Source organism: Canis lupus, chromosome 24 (assembly GCF_003254725.2).
Source record: "Canis lupus dingo isolate Sandy chromosome 24, ASM325472v2, whole genome shotgun sequence".
NCBI classification, from domain to species: Eukaryota; Metazoa; Chordata; class Mammalia; order Carnivora; family Canidae; genus Canis; species Canis lupus.
Window position 1 is genome coordinate 21,636,833 of NC_064266.1, and position 27,944 is coordinate 21,664,776.

Sequence of the window (27,944 nt, forward strand, 5' to 3'; positions counted from 1 at the left end):
ACGTTTGAGGGGCTGAACCAATTCTAAAAACTGCACTACATCTGGCATTTTTAGTTATATGAAATTTCATTAAGCCAATTTGATTTTCCTGACCCTTACATCCAAGTTTAAGTGATAATATGCCACTTACCTCAAAGACATCCTATTAAGATCTTTCATTTCAAAGTACAAAGTTTGTAGGTACTAATGTGAAGGATTGTTACTGTTGGCCCTATACTCACCATCCCTTTGGATGCTAGATGTCTGGAGTTTCAAGTTCTTCCTCAGGCTCTCTCCAACCCTTTCCCAATCAGACAGGTTCACAACTTCCAAACACATCATTCAGAAGTTTTTAATAAACAACTTCATTATAAAAACTTTTTTTGAAAATGTAATTCTGTAAAACATTGAAAAATCTACTTTAACAAAGATACGCCCTGTGCATTTTCTAATGGCACTTATATTTTACAATTAAAAACCTTGTTTTATATAAAGCCAAAAATACTCCAAGAGGTTATTCACTGTGTTTACAAAGTGCTAGAAGGTTTTTGTCTTGTATTTTTCTCTCTTTAAATAATCTGGCGTTACGAAAGAGTGGCCCCAAAGCCTTGATCACTGGGAGGGAGGGAGGCAAATGAGAAGTGGTGTTTCAGGACTTCTGGTGCCGAATATTCAGTGGAGAGAGGCAGCCACAGAAGTAAGCTTGCATCTGAAGAAATTGGGCTGGAATACTTCTTCCAAACCCCTCCACAAAGGCACTAGATTATCATGGTGAATCCTCCTCCTGTTAGAACCAGAACACCCCTTCCCTTGCCTTAGACCTTACTCTCCAGTGGTGAAGGTCATAGCCAATTCCTTCCACAGCAGGTTCAGAGCTCCAGGAGAGGCCAGGGTGGGGTCCCAGAGGAATCTGGACTTTTCTGGCCAACACCTGCCTAAGGCAAAGTTTATTACATAAATATCCTTGTTAAAAAGCAAAATATTGATCCTGTACAATATAAACTGTTAAAAAAAAATCGTGCTTAACAACAGCTCCTAGATAAGAGGGGAAGTAGAGGGAATGGGGAAAACAGCTACCAAAAAGAAAGGGGGAAAGGGATTCAGACTACTAGAGGAGGCTTAGGGTAGTGGAAGAATTTCAACTTAGGACAATATCTACGAGCAAAAAAGTAATCACACCTGCTTCCCGGATTTCCATTAAATGCCATTTGTAAAAGGTTGGGGGCGAAACTCATTGGTGCTCCTTTTCCCACCTCTCCCCTCTTTTAAAATGTGCACAGATCCTTTGAGCTGACACAGCTGGGTTAGGTCATCCTCTAGCCCCCAGGACTGCACTCCGCCTTGACCAGCTATGTGCAGGATGGGAGGTGCCTGCCTCCCCCCCCTTCAGGGTGGTTCATCACTGACAGAGGTTGGAGGAGGTGGTGGGGAAAGGGGACATCACCCCTTTTTTCCTGGTCCGTTTGGTCTCCGCCACATGCCATGGCTCCTATTCTGGGCAGACACCCCTCAGGCTCTCAGGGCCTCAGTAAAGGTACTGAAGTGGGTTTGGTACTGAGTGTAGGATAAAGCTATTCTTATCCTTTGAACAACCAGGCCAATAAGGCTTTTTTCTTTTCCTTTTTTTTTTCTTTTTAATTTGGGGAAGGGAAGTTTAAGAAGTGGATGGGTGGCTATGGTCCAAAAACAGGTGAAGGCAGATGTTCCTCTGTACCAGCAAAGTTCACAGTGATAGGAAAATTCCTTGTGTGTGGTGAGGGCACTGAAGGAAGAGGGAAGGAGGGGTGGAAAGGGGGGGGGGGCAAGGCCCCAGTTACAAGCCTTTAAATAGTTGCTCTGCCTGTTCTAGGAGTTTCCCAGCATCACTAATGGGTGAGAGAATTCAAGGGGGGACAGGAAAGGGGAGGCAGGGAAGAGTGGACTCCTCTAAGCCTGAGACTTTGTACTCTGTGGCCAGAGACCCACTTGCCTCTATAAACGACAGGTGCAGGGAAGGTGGCAGGGAGCAGGTGAAGAGCTGCTGGGTCTAGTGATGCGGACCAGAGGCAATAAGGAGGATGGCAGCATGGAGTCCTGCTTGGACCCTCACATACCATTTCCTGTAATACGAGTCCCAGTAACATGCACAGCATGCAGGAGGTGGCTGCGTACCAAGGCGGACGCTTTTAAATAAACCTTAGTCCCTGGGACTCACTGAAACTAATTTTTAGAAGCAAATCACCTAGTCTGAATCTAACCTTGCCAGACATATTTATATCTGGTTTGTTTTGTTTCTTTTTAAAGGTATCCCAAGCTACCCTGCCTAAATCAAAACATGCTTGTTCATGCCACATTGCTTCCAATCAAGGGCCAGGGAGCTACATTTTAAGGCTTTCACCTCAAAGAGTACTGGCTGGGCTGAAGTAGAAGCCTGGATCTTGGACCTGCTCAGTTCCGGATGATAAAGCAAAGTGATTTCTAGAAGGGGGAGTAGGCGGACTGGGAGAAGGCTGAGGCAGTTCCTTGGTAGTTTGTCCTGAAACCCTAGTGGAGAAGCCAGCATGAGGCACTGCTAAGAGAAGTGCCCCAAAACTACTGGCTGCGTTTGCAGGAGTTAACAGTAAAGAGGTAGAAGTGTGTTTCTGAATCAGAGTGGAGGTGTCTCAGGAGGGTCCCACATTGGTGGTCCCTGAGAGGCCTCCCTTTGTGAGTGGGAAGAGCAAAGCCCATGCAGAACTGAGAAATGAAGCAGGGATGGGGTTCAGCAGGGCGAGGGCTGTGCTGTCTGTGGCAAGAAGCACCACAAGCCAGAAGAAAATGAATCATCTGTTGCAAGAAGCCCTAAATATTGGGGGCAAGTTGGGGGAGAGGGCACAAGAGGAAGGTGGAATTTCTTTGATGGAGAGCAGAGAGGCCTATGCACAGTGGCCTAGAGTCCACAGTAACTGCAAAGTAGTGGAGAGACAGGGATACTGCGGATAAGAGAAAAGGTTGGTATGGGAGCCAATGACGTACCCATAGGTTAGGACTCAACTATCTGCCCAGCCCTAACTTCCTGAAAACTCTTCTTCCGACAATTCCACAACTTCCTGGAAAAGGAACAAGTAGGAGAGAGACAAATCAGGGGTTCACACCCTCTTCTTTGCTATCCACACCAGCTTAGGACCCGAGTCCCTCCTTCCAAGACTGACAACAGTTCATGATGTTTGGGGTAGGGATTGGGGAATGGGGGTGATGGAAACGGGCATGCCTTTCATTTCTTCCCCTCTCCAGTTCAAGAGGAGGGGGAGGGGTCATGATGTACTTGGAGAAAAACAAAATTGCAGACCTGTGAGAAAACGGCTCCAGTCTTCTTGCCTGTCTTGTGGACACTGCCGAGGAAGGCAGGAACAGACACAGTCATGGAAGATGGCAGAGACTGAAGCAGTCCAAAGTCAGTTTATTTCCCCACAGGGGAAAAATGTGACCTCAAGTGAAGAGAAGTCAGCGAGACCCGACTCCGCCTTGTAAACAGGGCTCCAGTTAACACCAGGTACCAAATGGTTCCGGCTGGTGCCAACTGGAATGGACTGGTGGGAATGGATTCACGACGTGTAAACAATGTTCACTGCAATCATTCTAAGGCTAACAGTTTGGCAAGGGAGGTGAATGGTGTGTCTGAGACGACTGTGTAAACGGTACCGTTGCTGGACAACACTGACTGGAAATGGAGGTGTTGGTACAGGAGGGATGGGGTGGTGGGAAGAAGAGGCCCTCTCTCCTGCCCACTGGCTGGAAGCAGGCGATGGAGCCAAGTGACCCTCTCTCTGCAGCAGGGCCTGACCAACTGCTGTGGGGTCTGCAGGTTGGGACCAGAAGGCGGGCTTCTTGGGCTATTTCTCTCGAGGTCATCCAAAGTGACACCCTCTATGTCTCCAAGAGGTCGCTTCCTTCTCTGAAGAGAAGGAGGTTCTGACACTTTGGAGGGGGAGAGGGCTAAGTGTGGCTCCCGATTCAGATCAAAAAAGTAAAAGTAAAAATACCTGAAGTTCTATGGTATGAGATCTTTTCATGGGGCTGGGGCTCAAGGCTCCTCCTGGAACTGATCCTGGAGCCTGAACCCCCAAACCAAGTGCTCCATACAGATACTGGAATTTTTTCTTTTTGAACCCAGCTCTGAAAGCTCAGCTGCCTTCATGAGGGATGCAGATAGGGTGGGTACAGAGGCTCCCTGACAGAGCCTAAGACTGGACTGAGGGCCTCCTTGGGGGCTACTGGAATGCCTGGTGGAAACGAGGCAGGGTGGTGGTGCTCAGGCCAGAGGTGAAGACAGGAGGCAAGGAGTGCAGAGGTCCAAAGTTCAGTGGTCCCCCAGCTCCTGGGGAGTCTTGAGGCTGAGCTTGCAAAGTGGTGAGCAAGGGCTGTGCCTCGGCCTGGGAGTAGCCCATGACCAGGCCTCCTGTGGCCCCGGGCGGGTTACATGGGGGTAGATTGAGTGGAAGAAAGCCCAGTAAGTGGGAGAAGTCCACATTAGCAGCGCAGAGGGCCTCAGAGAGGTTGGCGGGGCTCTTGGTGAGCAGTGCTTCATCTAGGAGGGCCGCAGCTGCCGCCGGCTGAGGTGAGGCGGGCTGGGGTTCAGCGGACGAGAGAGACAGGCTTCCAGGAAGCTCCGCCAAAAAACTATCCACCTCCACTTTGGGCAATTTGTCAGGCAAGTATGAGGTAGATCCAAGCTGGTATTTTGGAGGAAGCTGAGCTGGGGAAGAGATTGGTGAGGATTCCAGAGGGTAGCTCATACCCATGGGCAGCGTGTTGTGCACCAGGGAGTGTGGCATGCCTGTGCTGGGCATGGTAGGGATGTGGGCACCATACATGCCCATGGGCAACATGCCAGGGAAGGCCTTGGCCCCCATCACGTCCCGAGAGGCCATGCACAGTACAGGGCTCAGCTCTTCCTTCACACTGACTGTGGAGCTGCAGCTGAGTAGGCCTAACATGTCCACTGGCTCTGTCTTGATTTTGAGCAGCTCCTGCGAGTGGCTCTTCTTGACGTGACGTGTCAGGTGGTCCTTGCGGCCAAACCGCTGGGCACAGTACTGGCATAGGAAGTCCTTCCGGCCTGTGTGCACCACCAGGTGCCGCCGCACATCCTTTCGAGTATAGAACCGCCGGTCACAGTGGTCACAGGGGTGCTTCTTCTCCTTGGCACCGCCTGCTACTCGGCGTGAGTGGGCCTTCAGGTGCTCTAGTAGGGCCTGGGTACTCTCAAAGGTCTGCAGGCACACCTTACAGCTGAGGTCACCGCTGCTGGCGGCATGCATAGCCAGGTGGCGCCGGTAGCCTAGCTTCGTATTGTAATTCTTACCGCACTCAGAACAGTGAAGGGCCTCTTTGTTGGGGTCATGGGTCTGCAGGTGATTCCGCAAATGGTCCTTGCGATGAAACATCTTATCACAGTACATACACTGGTGGGGTTTCTGGGCTGAGTGGGTGGCCATGTGCCTGGGGGTAGGGATGGAGGATAGAGGAGAAATAAAGAAGGGAGATCACAAGGGTTGGCCAGACAACCGAGGTGTCCATTAACAGGGAACTAGATTAAAAAATTACAGTCGAGCCATGTGCTAGAACACAAAAGGATACTATGCCAGTCACTATCTAGATTCTCTAGGTGTCCTCACCCACCTGCAAAATCACACATGTACTCCTAGTATTTGCAGCACTGTTTGTAGTAGTTAAAAATCAGGAACAATCTAAATGTCCATCAATACTCACCACTAACAACTGGTGAAATAAATTATGGTAAGTTCATAAAATGACTCAACTTTGTTTTAAAAAGTAAGGCAGCTTTGTATGTTGGGGAACATATAAAGGGAATAAGCTCTTAAGATATATGAAGTGGGAAAAAGCAATGGGACAGAACAGTGACAGAAGAGTGTCTCAAAATGGTACCATGTATAGGAAAAGAGGGAAAATAGATGTAGGTTTGCTCAAAAAGATTTCTGGAAGGATATACAAGAAACTAACAACACTGGTTGCCTATGGGGAGAAGAGATAGGAAACTTACAGGTGTGATGGAGAATTTCATTGTATACCTTTTGGTACCTTGTGAATTTCTGATGTACGTGAATATATTTCCTTTTCAAAAAATTATATTTAAAAAATTTAAAATGACACAATAAAAGAAAAATGAAATATATCTAAACTTCCTGATCTGAGAATCCCAAAATATAAGGGGCTAAGTCAAAAAAGGAAGTTTAGTATAGTGTGTAATACAATCCCTTGTGAAAACAAAAAGGGAAGGGAGTACATGTTTCAATGTCTTAGCAAGGATACACAAGAAACTGACGCCACCGGACACCTCTGGGAAGGAGAATGGTAGCTTCCAACACGAGGACAATTCATTCTTCACTGAATGCCTATTTGTACTATTTGAAGTATTTGCCATATAAACCAGCAACAATGTAAAAAACTGTTCCCATGGTATACCACCTCAGTGTCCCTTGGTTTACCTGCTCCCATCTTGAGGGACAGCAGCTCAGAGTCCAGGAGTTATAATCTGGAACTCCACAGACACTTAGCAAGACTTTGAGGACCCACCATTTACCAGGCCCTGTGTGAACTGTCATTAACCTTGTTCTCCACAAGAGTCCCAAGCACAGGACAGCCCCACCCACCAGTCAGTAAGTGGCAGAAGCTGAATTTGAACACAGTCCTTTTTGAAACCTGAATTCACTTAGGTATGCCACCAATGTCTCCACTAGAGAATGCAGTGATCCTTCCTACCTGGAAGGCATCAAACACAGCCATTACCATCATGCTACGTTTGTGAATGCTCAAACCTGAAGAGTTACTGTGGACCTCCTGTGATATAACAGACATGATAATGTATGAGAGGGAGGTGTTGAGTGATCCACAGTCCAGTTCCTTCATTTTGCAAGTGAGGAAACCAAGACCTTAAGAGATTTAGTAACTCGCCGAAGCTCACACAGTGACTACAGATGGAGTGGGGGCTCCTGCCCCCGCCCAGACCAGGACCTTTCTTGCAGCCTCCCATGGACACCCAGATTGTACTAAGAAAGTCTAAGAGGACGGCCCCACTGGAGTCCACCTAAGACATGGGAGCACACAGAATTAAAGCATTCCTGAGGACTACAGAACTGTCATAAGGACAATCCCGGTCACACACTACCCCGTTACCTGTTTTAGTTCCTTCCTATCAACTGTTTTCCAGACAAGGAACTAAGGCTTTCTGTGGTCAACTTGTTTGTTTACTTACCTACTTGCTATCTGTCCCCACTACTAAGATAGTAGTATCTTATCAAGGTGGGCCAACAACTCCCATCTGCCTGGCTCACTACTCTATCCCTGGCACTCCATACTGTGCCTGGTATGTAGCAGGAGCTCATAAATCAGCGTTGGCTAAATGAACAGATGAAGCGGTGTGCATCGGGTAGTCTATCTCATTTATAAGGGGCATGTTCCTGTTCCTCTGATGGAAAGGCAAGAATAAAATCTGAGCAGCCCCCTGCACTTCCAAGCTGTTCTGCTATATCTACTTTACACCAGGACCTTCACATCCATTTCACTTTATATGGTGCTCTTGGGCTTACAAGTTCCAGAGCAGCTGCTGAACCAGAGGACACCAGGGATTCTACAGAGACAGAAGTAATCATGTGAGTAGCAGGCTCATTCAGAAGATGAGGCACTGCAGGACCAAAGAAACTATGTGAACCTGGGTAAATTACTTCCCCACTCTGAGCCTCCACCTTAAAATTTACAGATGGGGGGTGCCTAGGTGGTTCAGTTGTTTCAGTATGTGTCTTTGGCTCAGATCATGATCTGATGGAGCCTAATATCAGGCTCCCTTTCCCTCTGCCCCTCACTAGTACTCTCTTTCCCTCTCAAATAAATAAATAAAATCTTAAAAAAATAAAATAAAATAAAATTGAAAGACTGGACCAGAGGGTCTCCTTTTCTTTCTAAAGTTCTTTTTTTTTTTTTTCCTTTCTAAAGTTCTAAGACTGATTCCTGACTATTCTCGCCATTACCTGACAAAGGTGGGGAAAGCAGTATTGACAAAATTGTTCAATCTGGATTGTTCATGACTGACTACTTCCCCATCAGAGTCTAATGTCTGAATACAAATATCAGCATTAGTTTTTAGTGAGTGACTTCAAATGGTTAGTGTTCAGGGTACACTGACGGGCCAATTAACCTCCACTCCTCTGCAGTCCTCTGTCACAGATAAAACCTCATACTCAGTGGAGTCGTTTTGGCTTTGTCCTCTGGGAACCTCAGGGCAGAAAGAAATATGGGAATGTCACCTACCTATATAGCTTGTACTTGGAGGCAAAAGCCTTGCCACAGTGCAGCTGAGGGCAGCTATACGGTCTCTGCTCTGGATGGGGGAGGCTGTGAGGCCTCAGCTTCTCCCCATTTGAGAAGGGCGTCCCCGAGATTTCACATTGGCACTTCACTTGACTCTCCGCCTCCCGGCCCCGAGGCCTGGGAACTAGTTTCCAGCCCACTTCCTCCTCCTGCTTTGCATCTTGAATCCAGGGGGGGACGCTGGTGAAAAATGTGGTCATGGCAAGACTAATGGCGAAGGGCCATGTTATTCAGAAAGCCTCCCCATCAGCTCCACACGGGCTCTCTGCTCTGTCACAGCCTCCAACGCAGCCTTCAGAAAACAATCTCTTCACCTGAAACATCAGAACACCTGGTGTTAGGGAGCCCAATACCATGAAAACATGGGCTCTGGAGGCAGACAGATCCTGTTCCAATCCCAGCCCTTCTATTTCAAAGCCATGTGACTTTCAGCCAATTACTTAATTCCCTGAGCCATCTCATTTACAAAATAGGCTTAATAAACTCCTAAATAGTAAGGATGGTTTGAGGATTAAATGAGATAATGAATAGAGAGCATTCAGCAAAAAACTGGGCACCTACTAAGTGTTTAATGGTAACTATTATTACTAGTACTATCTAGGCTAATAGTAAACAAGATAATTTGAGGAAGTAAAAGCCCTGAACTCCAACTATTCTCTTCCAAGTTCACTTTTATATCCTTTCCACTAAACTTAGAGATAGCAGCTCCTCCTCCTCCTCTTTACCCTACCTCCTCCTCACCCACTACTTTCCATAATTCTCCTCCTCATGGAGGTGCTAAAGAGCAATAAAATGCCCAAAAGGCAACAGGGAAGGAAGAAGCCTTTGCTTAGGAATTTACACCCTGGAAAGTCAGTCCCGGGAGCCAGATGTGTTTCTCAGCAGAGCATCAATAAGTAGTTCTGCCTAAGGAGGCAACAGCAGACTCACATTTCTCCTAAATGAAGACTGGTCCCATCCTACCCGCCATCACCTCTCTGGGTCTCCCAGACCATGCTTCTTTAGCAAAGCCTGTCCAACACCCCAGGTGCTGAGCGGTCCCTTCCACAGACCCTTGTAGCACATATGTATTTAATTTCTCCATTACGAGCACATAGCATACTTGCATTAGAACTCCAGCAAACTCTGATTCTTTGAAGGGTCAGATCACAGTTCTTTTGTTTCCACACACTTAGCATCTAGAAAAGGCCTCTCAACTTTCTTTTAGATGGGTAAATTAATCATTGAATGCAAGTTGATGCAAGGCTAACTTATGCTCAGAAAGTTCTGGTTTAATCTGGGGTCACAGCCCTTCCAAAGTGGGGAGCCAATATCTTGAAGTCTGATCCTTTCTCTTATTGAGGCAGGGGGAGGGGAGGTCTGTGAGAAGGGGGAAAACTAGAGCAAAGATGACAGAGCTGTTTTTCTTGACATCAACTCAAAGGAAGAGAGGATGGGAGTTACTGTATGGACTCTCAAAGGGGGACAACAGATCATATTCACACTCACAAACTCATCATAGATTACCAACTGCAAAGCAACTTGCCACAACAGGGGGGATTCCTTTTGAAGAGGTCATGCCAAAATCTGGTCATGAGGCTTTTCCATGTGAAGGGAGCAAAGAGGGTATCTGGGGATTGTCCACGAGAATCTGGGGAGGGCTCCAACCACACAAACAGCTGTGTGCCACAGAATGCTTGCTCAGCTCATTAGCACCTGCTGCTTACAGTGACCATTCATCCAACAGACTGGCCGTGAACGAGATGATGGGATCAGCGGGTTCATGCCCCAGAGAGCTTTGCTCATCATTAACGTGAGCTACGTCCTGTTCAGGAACCATTCCTCTTGTTGAAGAAACATTGCAATGTAATATGATAAACATTTCCCCATCACGAGTGGAGATTTGCCTAGAAAGATCTGCACAAAGGTGGCTGCGTTTTGCATGAGTCACATGCTGGGGAGGGGTGGGCAGCACTAAAAACTAGTCCCACTTGAGCCTTTGAGTCATCGTGGCGTACCTGCCTGCTTCACTATAAATCTCAAAGGCCTCTGACATCTGCCTTTCATGGTTTAAGTTCTTCCTTCTTCTCAAGGGTGGAATTACCTGTTTATAATACCAGTGATTACTACGAACCTTGGAATTGGGTAGAGAGCGAGCACGAGTTTGAACATCTAGTTTGGAGGGAATTTCCCCTACCCTCAAAGTCAAATTCTACTCCCCCTTGTTACCCAGAATCATGCACCTCAGCCTCTGGAAAGCTGGGAATGGCAGCCAGAGGGAAGCAAGTCCCATCACTCTGGCCAACGTGAGAGGGAAGCCTAGCCCTGGAAATTCCAAACAAACTCAGAAAGAGAACAGTACGTCCCCTACCTCCCACACGTCCACCTCTTCTGTTCTCCTGAACAAGCACAAACAAGACACAGCAGTTTAGTATGCTGCTTCTGAAAGAGTGAGTAATGGGCTTCTAGGAAAGAGGCCGGTGGTGGCTAAGGAGAGCTCACGAGGTCGTACTGAGAGAATCAAAGGGGGAGGCAGCCATGTGCCTTCCTTGATCTGCTTTTAATGGAACTATGGCTTTAAAAGGAAACAGCCAACACCCTGATCCTATTCCCCCTACCCTTTTGGGGTTTTTTTATCTTTTTTTTTAAAGATTTTATTTATTTATTCATAGAGACAGAGGCAGAGACACAGGCAAAGGGAGAAGCAGGCTCCACGTAGGGAGCCCTATGTGGAACTCGATCCCAGGTCTCCAGGATCACGCCCTGGACTGAAGGCGGCGCTAAACCGCTGAGCCATCCAGGCTGCCCTACCCCTACCCTTTTAAAAAGGCACAGCGGAAGTCCTTACCTAGAGTCATCAACAGGCTGCTGGATAACCAAAGCTTCCAGTGTTACCTTAGGAGCCCTTTTGGGAATCTAGTCTCTCTCCCTCTGTCCTTTGTCTGCAAACTCCTCTCCTCCAGGAAAATTCCTGGGCCTCTCTCCTTCAGACTTCTTCCTGGGCAAAACTGAAAGAATTCTGCTTCTCTTTCAAAGCCGCTCTTCTGGTCTCACACTCTAACCTTAACAACTGTAGAGAAGCTGACAGAACCTGTTCCCATAAAACAAACACAATCAATCCCTCCCAGTTACTGGTATAACTTGGTATATTTTCATCCAAAGATTCCTTCTGGCGCCTGATCTGAAGAGGGAGGTAGTGTGGAAAGAACCTTGGACTTGCTATCAGGAGGGCTGCCACTTACTGGCTGTGAAACCAGGGGCAGGTTACTGTGTTTCTCTGAATCTCAGTTTCAATTCCTAAAACAAAGATTTACTCCTTACCTAGAACAGTCTCATGGAGGATGAAGTACCTGACATAAAGTGTGTGAGTACATGCAGAGCCGTCTCCCGGGTCTATATACTGTGTCTGCCTCTTTTCCGCACAGGGCCTGAGTAGTACTTCTCCCCGCCCCCCCCCCCCCCCCACCCTTTAATGTCACTTCTCAGGCCTCGGTGTGAGCTTCCTTCCCTTCACAACATCTCCCCAGAATGCAGCCTTCCCCTTTTCCCTCACAGTCAAGCCGCAGCACATCCCCTCTAACCAGTGACCCCTGCGCTCCCTTCCTCCCGCACCACATCCTGGGCTGCGGTTCTCTCACTTTAGGAATCTCTTCTATTATGTTACTAAGGCTCTGTACCCCAAACACAAATGCTTTCTAAAAACTCTCAAAGACCCTCTCTGGAAGCTGAAAGGAGACAAACAGCTCCCTAGTCTCTCTGTCCTGCTGTGTGCCATGATGGCCTGCTGCCCTCTGACGAAACTATAGTTTTTATGGTGTTACATCATCTCTATAGAAACTGTGTTCTTTCTCCATTATTAGCCTGTTTCCTCATCTGTAAAGCTAAAAATACTTACCTCACAGGCTTGTTGTGAGGATTATTTTAGTCAGGTATGCAAAGGGCTCAGCATAGGGCTTGGCTTGCTGTAAGTACCCAACAAAAGGCAGCTATTATCTTTGCCTTTGTATTGAGTTGCACGTTCCCATCTAACCTTCTGCTGCCAGCAGGAAACTCTCCTAACCTTCCCAAAACTGTGGAGGAGCAGCCCCCATGCAGCAAGGAAAGGGTTAATCCCTAAGTGTTCTTAACGAGAGAGACCCATGGAGGATTAACAGCTCCACTTCAGTGACTACCCTAAAATAGCTTTTATCCCTCCAGCCCAAGAGCTACTTGGGGATCTGAAGAACTCAATTCAACACCTGCCGAGGAGGAAACACACCCGGGAACACACCCTGGAACGTTCCTTAGGGTGGACAGAATCTTCCCTTAAGCAGAACCCAAAATAGCAACTGGGAAATTATAAATAGACTGTGAGAGGGGGAAAAAAAAAAACAACAAAAAAAACAGGTCTTGACCTGAGCACCAGAAACAAATCCAAATGACACACTGACTGGCTGGAAAAAAGTGAGAAGGAAAGGGGGGAATGGGAAGAGCTGCCCGCCTCCCTCCCTCCCTCACACACACTCCAGTGGTGGGAGAATTAAATTACAGGGAGGCCGGAGAGTCTCAATGACTTGCATCATTCCAAGGGACATCAAACAGGATTAACAGGGGTTGGATTTACTCTCGGGCTGCTAGTTCTTCTGTCACTGTAGATGGGCCCTCTTTGCAGTCCCTTTGATTCACTCTTTCCTCCCATTCCCGCTGCCTCCCACTCCTGAGGAGGCCTTGAGCAAATGGCTGCAACTCACTACAGCCCCATTCTCATTACGAGGAAGCCTGGATGGACACCCCTAAGGACTCCCCCCGACAACGAGTGGCCTCACTGTGGGGGGCAGGGCTAGAAATCCAAGTCCAGACTCTATCACAGTCCCAAACTAACAGGTGGAAAAACATACAAGCCAGGAGACAGGCTACTCTTGCAGGAGAAAGCACCAACTCCCCCACACGTTGTCCCCTCATCTTCCACCTTACAGGTCCCTTTCCCCCCACCAAGCTGGGGCCATAGCCTGCGATTTTGCAGGGAATAACCAGGCTCCTCTGGCAGCTTTCAGATCACTCCACTGTGTGGTGGAAAATGTTCTATTCCCCTGGAGCTGGGAAGAGATGGGAGTGGACGCCTGCCAGAGAAGGGACAGAAATTCAGGTAGAAGTCTGGGGGAGGTCTCAGGGATGGGAAGGAAGGGAAAGTATAATAAAGAATCATTAGCAAGTTAACTGAATCTCTAAGGGACCTCCCCCTCCCCCCGCCCCAAACAGAAAGGGATGGGGGATTATGAAGGCTGGAGGATTCCAGGGATTGAAGATAATTAGAAGTGAATTCTCTAAGTTTCAATGGTCTCAAAAGCGTAACCAGATGGATGATATCTAAGGTTTGGGAGTATGGTGACTGAGGAGGGAATCATAGGTAGAGCTTATTGGGGTTCTCCAGAACCAGGTATTTGACGGAAGCCTCAAAATGGGTTATGTGGTTCTGGGAAACGAAACGGAGAGTAAAAAGCCGAGTATTTGGAGCAGGAAAAGGGGTTATGTGGGTCCGGTAGGCGTGTCTGAGGGGAGGGAGCAGGTGCAGCTTATCTGCGTCCCCCAGACCCGGGTCCCTGGTAAGGTCAGCAGCGCGTTATCTGGGTCTCCAGGGAGCCTGGGGGTTCAGGAGTAGGGGACCCTCAGGGGGGAGTCCCCAGGCCTCGGTAGGGAGGGGGCCACTGGGGTTTCCTCCGGTCCCACGACCCAGGTATCGGGTCCGCGGAGAGATTTCGTCACCCCGGGGCCTATCTGGGTCCGAACTGGCGTGGAGGGGGCCCCCGGTCGGGGGTGCGGGCGACCGCGCCGTGGGGCCCGAGAGGAGAGGCGCCGCCGCTCCGGGTGCCGGGCGCGCGGGCGCAGCGAGACGGCCTCCCGCCCCGCTCCCCGCCGTCCCCCGGGGCCCTCGCCGGCACTCACCGCGCTCGGGGCCCCGCGCTGCGGGCAGGGCCGCGCTCGGGCTCCGCCAGGCCCGCTCAGGCCCCGGTAGTGGCGGCGGTCGGGCCATTGTGCGGTGCATTGTGGGAGCCGCGCGAGCGGGCGCTCGGGCCGTGGAGGGGGCGGTGCCGCGGGCTCTCTATGATCCCGCCCGCCCGCGGGCTAGAGAGGCCGGGGCGGCGCGCGGGCGGCGCGCGGGGACCGCCGGGAGCGGGGCGGACGCTCGCGCCCCTCCTTCTCGGCCCGCCTTCGCACCACCGCGCGCTCGGGCCCCCGAGCCGTCATGGGCGCCGCCGCGTGGGCTTCGTCGCCCCTGCCGCTGCGTGTGTCTCTCCTGCTGCTGAGTCTGCCGCTCCCGGGGCTGCCCGTGGGCTCCTGGGACCCGGCCGGTTACCTGCTCTACTGCCCATGCATGGGTAAGGCCTCCCGAGTCCTCTGCTCAAATGGGGAAACTGAGGCCCAGAGAGGCGAAGGCCCTCTTCCGAGGTGCCCAGAGATGCCTTGACATGTCCACGAGAGAACCCCAGCGTGGGGGCATGGCCTGCTGCTCGCCTCTCTGCCCCAGTTCCGACGGCCCTGAGGGGCCTCTGCGTCCAACCTTCCATTTGGCAGATGAGGAAACTGAGGCCAGGAGAGGTTATGCGTCTTGTGAAAGGTTTAAGCCAGCCCAGAGTTCAGTAAATGGAATTAGTGGGGCAGGACTTGATATCATTGACTCCACGTTGGCTCTGGACGATTCTTTCATCGTTCAACAAATATTTGTAGGATCCCTACTCTGTGCCCAGCCCTGTTTAATGTTCTGGGGATACCGCAGTGGTAAGACAGAAAACGCCATGCCCTTGGAGAACCTTCATCATCGCTGGGAAAGAAAGACGATAAAAGATAAGCATTAAAAAAAAAAAAAAAGTAATTATACATAGTATCTTAGAGGAGGACGAACGCTATTGAAAAATGAAACAGAGAAGAGTTAGGGAGACTCTAAAAGCGACAATTTAAATGGGGTGGTGGATTGTCATCGTAAAAGGCCTTCCTTCTTAAAACCCTCCAGACTCCAGGCCCTGGCGATTTGGCCCTCTGCCCATCATTACCACCAGTCCTTTCTCCCCATGTCCCTGAGCTGCAGCCACTCATATTCCCTCTCCTCCTCACACATACTCAGGTCCTGACACCTGTGCTTTTCCCACTGACCGGAACACCTTCTTCTTCACTTCTGCCAAATGAACTCCTTCCGTTTCTTAGGTCTCAGCTTAAATGTCACCAGAAAGGACTTTGATGACCTCAACACAAATAACCTCCATCTTATTGTTCTCCATCACCAAACTTTTCCCATTTCTTCCTTGAAATTATCAGAATTTACCACAATACACTTATTTTACGTGTTTAATGTCTCTAGCTGGACTGTGAGTGCCTCAAAGGCAGAGACCTTATCCTTCTTGTTGAATCCTGTATTCCAGCACGAAGCAGAGAACCTCGCACAGTGCAGCCTCTCAGTATTTGTTGAATGAATGAATGGACGTCATGCTGAGGATAACGAAAAGTATCAGACAGGGCCCTTGCACCCAAGGTATTCACAGGCTGAAGAAACAGGGAAGTAGGAAAGGACATTTGAGGAAAAATAAAAAACCATAAATAGCTCCAATCCAAGGTGGGAGGCAGAGGAGGGGATTGAGTATAGCAGAGGGTTGGTGAAAGGATCCCAGTGAATGAGGCATTGGAAGGATGCCTGGGTGGCTCCGTGGTTGAGCATCTGCCTTTGGCTCAGGGCATAATCCCAGTCCTGATTGAGTCCCACATTGGGCTCCCTGTGAGGGGCCTGCTTCTCCCTATGTCTGTATCTCTGCCTCTCTGTGTCTCTCATAAATAAATAAATAAAATCTTAAAAAAAAAAAAAAAGAATGAGGCATTGGAGTTGGCCCTTCATACACAGATGAGTGAAGATAAAGGTGGAAGGGTCCTCCTGGATGAGAGAACAACAGGAGCAAAGGCATAGGGTCCAGGTGGGAAATGTAGAGCATGTCTGGGAAAAAGCAAGGAACCTGGAGCACCTGAGGCAGAAGGGTAGGTAGGATCTGAGGGCCTTGAGTGTCAGACCCACAAGTCCAGATTTGATCCAATGCTGCCAGCTCCCCTGGCTCTCTTTGGTGTCCTGGCCCTCCCCTACCCTTGGCCCTGTATCCTTTCTGAATCCTGGATGCCCCATGCCCTCAATGCCCCAGGCCTCACCTCAACCACCATATACCATCCAGGGCGCTTCGGGAACCAGGCTGATCACTTCTTGGGCTCCCTGGCTTTTGCAAAGCTGTTGAACCGCACCTTGGCTGTACCCCCTTGGATCGAGTACCAGCATCACAGGCCTCCCTTCACCAATGTGAGTACCTCCCACTGGCCTTAGCCCTTATCCAGCCTATGCCAATTCTGCTTACCTCCTCTTGACCCCACGTCCTTCTCTGGGCTTTTCCTGCTCCTCTGAGCCTTCCCCACTCCCCATCCCAAACTGTCTTCCCTGCTAACTGGCTAACACTTATCCAGTGCCTTCTGTCTGCCAGACACTGCTCTGAGCGCTACTTGAGGACTAGCTCTATTATTCCTCATCACATTCCTATGAGGAAGTGGGTTTCAAGAAGTCAGATAACTTGCTCAAGGTCACGAAGCTTGTGAGGAGTAGAGCTGGAACTCAAGTCCATGTCTGTTGGAGGCGATCTGAACCTAAAGCTCCATTTCCACCCCTGTCTGTCCCACCCTCTCTTCATCCCATTAGTCAAAGGGTGATGGATACTGTTGTCAGTTTGAAGGAGAAACTGAGCTATGAGTTAGTTAATACTGTGTTCAAGGTCACAAACTCAGCCAGTCTGGCTCCAGAACTGTCTCACCCCATCATGGTCATACTCAACATCTTCTAATTCCTTGTTTTTCTTTGTGTCTTCTCCTGATCGTCTGTCTTTGCTCACACTGTATCCCCAGGGGCCTGGCAGTAGGAACTGAATTAATCTATTGAATTGACTTTATCTTTTTGTTTGTTTGTTATTTATTGTCGTTGGGAATTTATTTATATATTTTACTTTTTTTTTTTTACTATTTTATTTAAATTCAACTTGCCAATGTATAGTATAACACCCAGTGCTCATCTGATCAAGTGCCCTTCTTAGTACCCATCGCCCAGTTACCCCATGTTCCCACCTTCCTCCTCCCCTTATGAATTGACTTAAAAAATTTTTAATAAACCTTAAAGAACTATGTTTGTATGTACAAAACACTGTATTTCATTCTTATAACCTTTTCTCTGAATAGGTTTTATTATTATTATTATTATTTTTAGATTTTATTTATTTATTCATGAAAGACAGAGAGAGGCAGAGACACAGACAGAGGGAGAAGCAGGCTCCCCGGAGGGAGTTTGATGCAGGACTCGATCCCAGGACCCTGGGATCACGCCCTGAGCTGAAGGCAGACACTCAACTGCTGAGTCACCTAAGTGTCCTTATTTTAATTATAATAATTATTATTATTTTTGCATGCCTGTATTTAGAGAGGTTTTTATCAGTTAGAGGTCAAAAGTAAGAGGACTTGAGATCAGAGTTTGGCTTTGTCACTGACTAGCCATGTAACCTGGACAGAGTACTTGACCTTTTTGTGCCTCAGTTTTCTCATCTTTAAAAGAGGCAGGTAGTAACTATGTAACCATAATGAGTTAGCGATTGTAGCATGCCTCATTGTATGCCCCTCTCTTAAAATCAGCAGTTCATCAATGCAAAGTACAAAGGACATAGGAAGTCCTCAGTAACTGGGAACCACTGATGGACTGATTTTTTGCACTCACCGTTAGAATTGAGTCATTGTCCGTTTGTCTCCCTCTGCCTTGTTTTTTTGTTTGTTTGTTTGTTTATTTTTGTTTATTAAGAGAGAGAAGCAGGCTCCATGCAAGGAGCCTGATGTGGGACTCGATCCTGGGACTCCAGGATCACACCCTGGGCTGAAGGCAGGCACTCAACTGCTGAGCCACCCAGGCATCCCCCTCTGCCTGTTTTCTTTCTCTTACCTTGCCTTCTCAGCCAAGAATCTTTCTGAGTCTCTACTTCTTTCTTTCTATGGATTACTCAACCTGTCCCAATTAGGCTCCCCTTCCCCATTGGGACTGTTCTCACAGTGGTCACCAGGGACCTCAGAATTGCCAAATCTAGGGGCATTTTCTTAGTCTTCCAGCTATCCTCCTGGTGGCACTTGGGCCTGTGAACCTCTCCTTCCTGAACATCTCTATTCTCATATTTTCTAAAACACAGCCTGCTCCTGCTTTAGTCCTCACCTCTCAACATTTTCCTCTTTGTGCTGTATCAGGGATTTCTCTCTACCCACTGTTGAAATGTTGGTGTGTCTTGGGGTACTTAGGTGGCTCAGTCAGTTAAGCTTCTGACTCTTGATTTCAGCTCAGATCATGATTTCAGGGTTGTGAGATTGAGCCGTGTCAGGCTCTGCACTAGACATGGAGCCTGCTTAAGACTCTCTTTCTCCCTCTCTTTCCGTCCTTCCACCCACCCCCCCGCCGTCGCCCGCTCCCACACATGCTCTCTCTCTCAAAAAAAAAAATAAATAAAAATAAAAATAATAAATGTTGATGTGTCTCCTCTTTCTGTTTGCTTATTAGTTATGTGACCTCAGATGAGTTATCTAGATTCTGTCTGCCTGGGTTTCTTTATAAGTAAACTGGAGGTGGTTGTATTCCTACCTCTTAGAATTAGATGAGCAAGTCCATGAAATGTGATGAGTATAGCACCTGGCACTAAGTCAGCACTCAGTAAATATTTAGTGCTATTATTACCATCATTTGCTTTGCTCTAAATTTCTGTTCAGTCTTATGGCTTTCACTATTCTCCACATACCTCCTAATTTTATCTGTGGCCCAGACTCTCTCCTGATCATAAACCTGTGTTTCTAATTCTTAAGCCCTTGAGTGTACTTGGATATCCTGGGGACACCTCAAATTCACAAAGACAGAGCTGAACTTGGCATCTTTCCCTCTCAAACCTGTGTCACCTCTTATATTCCCAGCTGTAGTTTATGTTACCTCCACATACCTGGATACCAAGCCAGGAATCTAGAAGTCATCCTAATGCCTGCCTCCTTTTACCCTGTACTCCGCTTTACTTCTCCTAAGCTGTCCGTGCCCTCCATCTTCACTTGGACTTAACGCTTAAGAATACATGGTGAGGGGCTCCTGGGTGGCTCAGTGGTTGAGCATCTGCCTTCAGCTCAGGGCATGATCCCAGGGTCCTGGGATTGAGTCCTGCATTGGGCTCCCACAGGGAGTCTGCTTCTCCCTCTGCCTGTGTCTCTGCCTCTCTCTCTGTGTCTCTCATGAATAAGTAAATAAAATCTTAAAATAAAAAGTACATGTTGAGTAAGTACTTGAACAAACAAAAGGCCCATGGCAGTAGCCTCCTTATTCTTCTTCCTCAACTAATCTTACCATCCATTCGTATTCTCCTCTACCACCAGAGTGATCTTTCTAAAAGGCATATCTCTTATCATTTCTGTTTAAAATACTTCAGTAAGGGGCACCTGGGTGGCACAATCAGCTAAGCATCCTACTCTTGGTTTCAGCTCAGGTTGTCTCAGGGTCGTGAGATTGAGCCCTGAGTCATGCTCTGTGCTCAACAAAGAGTCTGCTTGAGATTCTCCCTCTCCCTCTGCTTCTCCCCATCATGTTGTCTCTCTTTCTAAAAAGTAAATAAATCTTTTAAAAAAATAAATGAAATCCTGCAGCAAGACCTAGTTGTTAATAGTTAAGTATCCCAAATCTGTTCATTGGGGTGCCAGTGGCTCATGAAGGAAGGGTGCAGTGGTTAAATTACTTTGGGAAATTATATTCTCAATTCCCCATCCTGCAAAATTGGAGATTCAAAATACACATTAGCGTACTGAAGAAGTCCTGTAGTGAAGACATCAGCTCAACATGGCATTTCCCAGGTCTGTTTATCTCTGGTGCCTTTTGATTGCAGAACTCTATCCCCCTGAACTAGTAGAACATGCTTGGGAACCCTGATCTATAGGATAAAGTCTAAATTTTTATTCCATGGTATTCTAAGAAAATTTTTTTAATCCAGAAAAATACAGAGATTAGTACAGTCATCATCTGTGTACCCACTGCTAGAAGGGATCATCATTAACGTTTTCTCTTTGCTTAATTTTTCTTATTTTAAAGAAATACTAGAGATGAAGTTGTTTTTGTTTTTTGGGCTTTTTTTTTTTTTTTTTAGAGATGAAGTTGTTAAAAGATAAAGTCTCACATGGTTCCCCAGGCTAGTCCCACTCCCTCCTTCCAGCCCCAGAGGCAGCCACTATCGTGGATGTAATGACTTCGGAGCAGCTCCTTCTGAGGTTTTTCTTGTACTTCTGTTGTGGCAGTGAGCATCCCTATACCCATCTCATGGTGTAAAGTGGAAGAGCTTCTCTAGGGAAAATACACAGAGGTGGAAGGAACATTTTATTTTTTAAAAATATTTTATCTATTTATTCATGAGAGAGAGAGAGAGGCAGAGACACAGGCAGAGGGAGAAGCAGGCTCCATGGAGGGAGTCCGATGCGGGACTCAATCCCGGGTCCCCAGGATCATACCCCAGGCCGAAGGCGTCCCTAAACCACGGAGCCACCCCAGCTGCCATGGAAGGAACATTTTAAATTCTAGTAGTTGCTGCAAGATTGCATTCTAAAGTGGTTGTTCCAGAACAAACACTTCAACTACCACCCATGTACAGCAGCCCTTGCTTCCCCACATCTTTTCCAACAATTAAAGTTAAGCTTTTAAATCTTTGCTGGTCTAATGAGTGAGAAGTCATCTTGTAATTGTAACTTGCTTTTTTTCTAATTATTAGTTTGTACATCTTTTGAGTGTATTGGCTATGTGAATTTTCTTTTTTTTTTTTTTTTTTTTAAAGATTTTATTTATTTATTCATGATAGTCACAGAGAGAGAGAGAGAGGCAGAGACACAGGCAGAGGGAGAAGCAGGCTCCATGCACCGGGAGCCCGACGTGGGATTCAATCCCGGGTCTCCAGGATCGCGCCCTGGGCCAAAGGCAGGCGCCAAACCGCTGCGCCACCCAGGGATCCCGGCTATGTGAATTTTCTTTGCTGTGTGTTGTTTGCTTCTATCCTTTGCTCACATTTTTCCCTTATATCTTTTTTTTTCATGTAGATCAGCAAGCATTTTTTTTTAACACAAAAGATGTTACTAAAAAAAAAAGGTGTTACTATTTCTTCATTAGTTGGCAGATAAATTCTCCTAGCCTTTTTCTGTTCTAGTTTTGGTATCTTTTTCCAAAAGTTTTCCATTGGCTTATAGTCTGAACTGTCTGCGTCTTCGAGTGTATGGTTTTGATGAATGTCTTTAAATTAGCCACTAGGATACTGAAGAGGGACCTCTGCCTCTCCTTTTGTACCTTTTCCTGTAGCTCCATGTGTCCTACCAGAAGTACTTCAAGCTGGAGCCCCTCCAGGCCTACCATCGGGTTATCAGCCTAGAGGACTTCATGGAGAAGCTGGCACCCACTCACTGGCCCCCCGAGAGGCGAGTGGCATACTGCTTTGAAGTGGCAGCCCAGCGAAGCCCTGATAAGAAGACATGCCCCATGAAGGTGGGTCTGGGGACCCTTTCTGCCTGTTCCATATCCTCTAGACCCCTGAGACACTATGATAGCAATATATGGGAAAAGGCACTAGAAGGGCTTAGAGTAGAAAGATGGAGATTTAAGACCCATTTCTGACATTTGTCAGCAGTGTCACTTTGGGCAGAAGACCTTGATTCCTCTGAGCCTTTATTTCTACCTGCAAAATAAAGACACCAATCCCTGCTCTGTCTCACTCATAAATATCAAAAGGACTAGGTCCAAGAGTGCTTATAATCTGTAAAGTGCTACATCAATAACAATACCATACTTTTTTTTTTCAGATGAGTAGAAGTGGGGGTGGGGTGGGGGTGGGGGCAGAGGGTGAGGTAGGAGAGAGGGAATCTTAAGGAGGCTCCACTAGCCTGATGACAGGAAGCTTGATCTCACAATCCTGAGATCATGACCTGAGCTGAAATCAAAGAGTTATACACCTAACCAACTGAACCACCCAGGTGCCCCAAATAATAACTAATACTTCAATGGCACTTACTATATGCCAGGTACCATACTAAGAGATTTACACATATTAACCCACTTAATTTTCAAATCGTTCCATGAGGGAAGTACTAATAATATCCCCATTTAAAAAAATATTTTATTTATTTATTTGAGAGAGAGAATTGGAGCAGGAGAGGGGTGGAGAGGCAGAGGGAGAGGGAGAAGCAGACTTCTGCACAGAGCTCTGCTCTTCGCTGCACAGAGCAGGGAGCCTGACATGGGCCTTGATTCCAGGACTCTGGGATCAAGAGACAAATCTAAGATGGACGCCCAACCAACTGAGCCACCCAGGTGCCGCTTAATATCCACGTTCTATAGAGAGGATACTGAGTACAACACAGAGAGGTTCAGTATTTTGCCCAAGGTCACATAGCAAATAAGCTAGGATTCAACCCTAGGTAATTTGATTCTATGGTCTATTTTCTTAACTTATATATTTTTCTGCCTGAGGCAGGTAAATAAGAAGCTGTCATATTTTACCAGGAGAAATCTGTAATTTTCTAGCACTTTGGGAATAAAATAATCCCCAGGATGTCTTTCAGTGCTAAAGTCAATGAAAGGTGGTTGGAGGAGCCATGAAATTTGAGAAAGGAGGCTGGGCTTATAGTCTGAACGTTGCCTTCATTTGATGTGTGACCTTGGGCAAGTGTCTTACCCTATCTGGGCCCTGGTTTCCATCTTCAAAATAAGGGCATTGTGTTAGCTTGTCTTGAAAGTCTCTGGAAGCTCCAGTCCAAGATCCAAAGCCCAAATCCAAGGTCTGCTTCCTTCCTCTATCCCCACCAGTGCTGCAGGGTCAGTGGGATGTGGTATGTCAGTGAGAAAGACTCCTTTAGACACTGTGGTGAACATCTGCTGGAAACCAGAAGGAGGCCAAGCTGTACTCCTCAGTCCCCAGCCCAGGATTTACAAAGTGACATTCTTTGAGGTGTTTCAACCCAAGTTTAGTCAACCAGGGGTCCCCCACTCACAGTTTCTAGGCCCCATCCCCAGAGGTCACTCCCACCTTCTCAGTAAGTCTTTGATCACTCTCTTTCTGCAGGAAGGAAATCCCTTTGGCCCATTTTGGGATCAGTTTCATGTGAGTTTCAACAAGTCCGAGCTTTTTTCAGGCATTTCCTTCAGTGCCTCCTACAAAGACCAATGGATTCAGAGGTACTTGGAGGGGACAGTGTTGCTGGGTTTAGGGGAGGTGCATGGGGCCCCTGAGCGTGCAGCACCATCCTGGCCCTCTCCCCCTCTACCACACCCTGATGTATGAGACCAAAGGTGCAGCCATTCTGTCTGTTGAACTTGGGATCCTGTGTGATCTCTTCCCATCTCAGCGCCTGACGCGGTGGGACATTGACCTGCCACAAGGTTGAGCAAGAGTTTATCAGCCGATAAAGGATGTCATAAAAAGAATATTGTGCAGTCACATGGGTCTCAATTTCCTCCTCGAGGCGTGAGAATCACTCCCCTGTTACCTTCCTCTTCACAGGGTGAAAATTGGAAGCTGCTTCTAGAGAAAAGCAACTTTAGGTGCAGCCTGAGAAATGATGTCATCCTGATAATAATTGGCTGTGCTTTATTAATTGTGCTCCAGTAGGCCCTATTAAAAAAAATAGGTTAGCAGGGCACAGGCACAAGCTGTGAAATATTTATAGAGCGTCTGTCATGTATGAGACATAGTACTCAAAGGCCAGAGGTGATATATAAAAATAAGGAAGACCCAGCCATAGCCTTCAGGGAGCCACAGGCTAGTTATAATGATGCTAACAAACAGAGAGCGCTTGCCTTGATGCTATAGCATGGCGAGAAGGAATGTGGGCTTGAAAGTTTGACTCGGGTTCGGGGCTGTGAAGAACATATGAATTTGTACATGGTCACCGCACTTGGCATCCTGGAGACCAAGGATAACTTGATGTAGAGAAAGGAATCTACGCTCAGGGTCAGACAGACCTGGGCCTCAGACTCAGCCCTGCCTCTTTCTCGGGTGACTCGGAGCAGCCTCTCCAGCTGTCTGGCCTGAATCTCCTTGTGGTTTAATGGAAGAAGCCCTGTGGTATCTGCCTCCTAGGGCATAGAGCACATGGCTCATAGTAGGGGGCCAACCAATGTTAGCTGTTAATACTATTCACATTCACATGCTTTATTTCATACAAAACTTAGAGAAGCTTCATGAAGTGGGCATTATGATTGATTTCCATCCGATAAGGAAACCGTTCAAGGAGGTAAGATAACTTGCCAAGGGTAACCCAGCTGTTGAGAGGGCAGCTACAGTCCAAATGTAACTCTAATAGGTAATAAGGCTACCATTTATTTAGTGCCTTCTGTGTACCAAACACTGTTCTAAGTTTTCATTTCACCGCCTAAGTCTTCTAAGGTGATAACTCATTTGATCTTTCCACAAGTCTGTGCAACAGAAGTTACTGTCTTCTGTGTTTACACATAGGGAAATTGAAGCAGAGAGGAGTGAAGTCACTTGCCCAAGGTCACACAGCTTGAAGTGGCAAAGGAGGGATTTGAACCTAGACAGTCTGATTCCAGAGCACCCATTCTTAATCACCGTTGAGAATAGCTGTGCCTGTAACAGCTGCCAATTTCCACCTGGGACTTCTAAGCTCATTCAGGAGCTACTGAGGATACTTAGTCATGACAGGTTCTATTCCCCTCCCTCGTGGTTGATCTCAGAGCATTCCCATTTGATCACCTCCTTGGTTCTCCTTATTCAGTTCTGAATGACCTGGAGCTTTTTGCCTGAAGGTAGATCTGTTCTCAAAGGATGGAGATTTTTCTCCTATTGACAAAATGCCAGGAAAAACAAAAATGAAACCAGCTCTAAAAGTAGTTCTAAAAGCAAATTCCAGACAGCCAAAAATATCACACAATCCTAGTTAGAAGAGAAGGTGCAATGCTGCATGGAAGCGCCAGTTAGGAAATGTCGCTCAAACACTTGTTCAGTGCCCGCACTGCCCTGTTTGAGTTCATTGTGTTGTAGGAGTTGCATGAGGGCTTGGGAACCTTTGTACCTTACAGCCGAATTTTGGGGAAAGGAAGATGATTGGGGAAGATGAGATCCTGGAGACAGTTTCAGAGTTAGAGCCACCTGGATTGCTGCCTTCCTTCACTTCTTCCTTCTACACATTTAAGAAGTACCTCCTGGAGTGTCAAGTACTGGTCTGGACCCTGGGAATACAGGCAAGAGTAAGGCCAATAAGGTCCCTAACCTTTACGGAGCTGAGTCTAATGGGAGAGATACTGTGAATAAGTTTTTATATCAGATAATTCTAGAAGATACAGTGCTATGAAGGACATAAACAGGTGATGTGTGATTTTTTTTTTAAAGATTTTATTCATTTATTCATGGGCGACACAGAGAGAGAGAGAGAGAGAGAGAGAGGCAGAGACACAGGCAGAGGGAGAAGCAAGCTCCATGCAGGGAGCCCGGCATGGGACTCAATCTGGGGACTCCCTGGGCCGAAGGTAGACGCCCAACCCCTGAGCCACCCAGGTGTCCTGGTGATGTGTGATTGGAGGGCTGAAACCATGTCTCAGTCAGCTCAGGCTGCTGTAAGAAAATAGCACAGAGCGGGAGTGAGGGGGGTGACGCTAAAACTATAGTGTTTATTTCTCATGGCTCTGGAGGCTGGGAAGTCCAAGATCAGGGTGCCAGCATGGTTGGGTTGTGGTGATCTTTGCTTACAGCATTTTTTGCTGTGTCCTCACATGTTGGAAGAGAGAGCAGGCTCACTTATGAGGCACTAAGCTCAACACGGGGGCTCTGCCCTGATGACTTCAGCTAAACTTAGTGCCTCCCCAATGCCATACCTCCTAATATCACATTAGGGATTGGGACCTCAGCTATGAAAGGGGTGGGGACAGAGGGCAGGACATCAACATCCAGTCCACGAGAGACCTGAAGAGAAGGAGCCATGCATGGAAAAAGCTGGAGGGAAAGGTAGTCTTCATGGCAAGGACGTAGAGCACAGAGGCTCTGAGGCAGGAACAGGCATGCTTGCAGGTGGAGGGGAAGACAGAAGGCCAGTGTGGCTGATGTGGAGTGAATGAGGAGGGGAACAGAGGACTGTTCCATTGTCGGTTGCTGCAAATAAACCATTCCAAAACTTTGCTGCTCCCCAGCAGTGGGTAATTATTTTCCAGAGCTCTGTGGGTTGACTGGGCTTAGTGAGGCAGTTCTTCTGGTTTTTGGTTTTCCATTTTCTTTCTAGAATCCCAGCTGTACAAAGTTTCAATCCATGTTAATTTCTTGGTATAGCGGATCCCTGGGTGGCTCGGCGGTTTAGCGCCTGCCTTTGGCCCAGGGCGTGATCCTGGAGTCCCGGGATCGAGTCCCATGTCGGGCTCCCAGCATGGAGCCTGCTTCTCCCTCCTCCTGTGTCTCTGCCTCTCTCTGTGTGTCTCTCATGAGTAAATAAAATCTTTAAAAAAAAAAAATTTCTTGGTATAAATATCCTTTAGAATACCACCATGGATTTGGTGGGAGATTTTAAAGTGTTTTTTTTTTTTTTTAAGATTTTTATTTATTTATTCATGAGGGATACAGATAGGCAGAGACATAGGCAGAGGGAGAAACAGGCTTGTTGCAGGGAGCCCAATGTGGGACTCGATCCCAGAACTCTGGGATCATGCCCTGAGCTAGAGGCAGACACTCAACACTGAGCCACCCAGGCGTCCCAGATTTTTAAGTTTTAAATAAAAGAATTACATTTACCCATAATCCACCCTTCCTTCAAAAAGCACTCTTAGCAGCTTGGTATATATACTTCCTTCCTCCAGGTACTTGTACATACCTATGTACCTGTAGAGATTATCTTAAAATGAAACTACTGTGTGTAGTTTGTAATCGAGTATTACTTAACTGTCTTTTCTGAGGAGTAATTGATACCAGGTTAGTAAATATTGCTAGTAGGATCAGTTTTAAATATAAACAAATATGAAACTTCAAAAAATGGTTACTGGGGTATTTATGTATATTTGTGCCAATGGAGTGTGTGTGTGTATGATTTATTTCTTTACCTTTGTAACCACTTTTTAAAGTGTACAATTCAGTAGCATTAAGTACAGTGACATGTTGTGTGCTATGACCACCCCTGTCCATCTCCAGAACTTTTTTGTCACTCTAGACAGAACCTCTGTACCCATTAAACAACTACTCTCCATTCTTCCACACATCCCTGTCCCATTTCTCTATTCAACTTTTCTATCTCTGAATTTGCGTATCATGGGTCTCATGTAAGTAGAATTATATGATACTAGTCTTTTTGTGTCTGGTGTATTTCACTTAGTGTAGTATCTTCAGGTCTTGTCCATGTTCTATTTATCACAATCTATCTTAGTCCTTGTAAAGCTGAATTGTTCATTATATGCATAGACCACATTTTGTTTATCTATTCCTCTGTTGACGGACATTTGGGTTAGCTGGGTGCTTCTTGCTTTTGGTCTCATATGGTTGCAGTCAGCTGTCAGCTGAGGTTGGAGTCTGAAAGCTCGACTGAGCTATGTGTCCAAGAGGGCTCATTCATAGCTAGCCGTAATACTG

General features: G+C 47.1%; 2 protein-coding genes across 4 annotated transcripts in view; one reads left to right on the forward strand and one right to left on the reverse strand.

Annotated features, from left to right (window-relative positions):
- Positions 1–317: 317 nt before the first annotated feature.
- On the reverse strand, positions 318–14,376 carry PLAGL2 (PLAG1 like zinc finger 2). 2 transcript variants are annotated; one of them, XM_025469673.3, is made up of 3 exons: positions 14,227–14,376; positions 8,266–8,639; positions 318–5,439 (listed from the first exon to the last, which is right to left on the reverse strand). In XM_025469673.3, exons 2-3 carry the CDS (start codon positions 8,523–8,525, stop codon positions 4,209–4,211), a joined length of 1,491 nt encoding a protein of 496 aa, XP_025325458.1. In that variant the 5' UTR covers positions 8,526–8,639; positions 14,227–14,376; the 3' UTR covers positions 318–4,208. The 2 variants fall into 2 exon arrangements, with proteins under 2 accessions (XP_025325458.1, XP_025325459.1); XM_025469674.3 differs by lacking the exon at positions 14,227–14,376 and adding an exon at positions 12,200–12,642.
- A 65-nt stretch (positions 14,377–14,441) lies between these two features.
- Positions 14,442–27,944, forward strand: part of POFUT1 (protein O-fucosyltransferase 1) — a 29,749-nt gene continuing 16,246 nt past the window's right edge. Inside the window, exons 1-5 of one of the 2 annotated variants that reach the window (XM_049100471.1) lie at positions 14,519–14,660; positions 15,699–15,808; positions 16,491–16,612; positions 21,689–21,871; positions 23,445–23,557. In XM_049100471.1, the coding sequence (XP_048956428.1) occupies positions 15,754–15,808; positions 16,491–16,612; positions 21,689–21,871; positions 23,445–23,557 (473 nt within the window). In that variant the 5' untranslated portion in view covers positions 14,519–14,660; positions 15,699–15,753. Of the gene's footprint in view, positions 14,661–15,698; positions 15,809–16,490; positions 16,613–21,688; positions 21,872–23,444; positions 23,558–27,944 lie in introns of both variants that reach the window. The other variant, XM_025469675.3, reaches the window with a different exon arrangement.

Excerpts from the sequence above, each read along its gene's own strand:
- PLAGL2 (XM_025469673.3), bottom strand. The coding sequence starts at position 8,525 with ATGACCACATTTTTCACCAGCGTCCCCCCCTGGATTCAAGATGCAAAG. Across the intron at positions 5,440-8,265 it reads TCCAAGTACAAGCTATATAG|GCACATGGCCACCCACTCAG; the intron begins GTAGGTGACATT and ends CCCTACCCCCAG.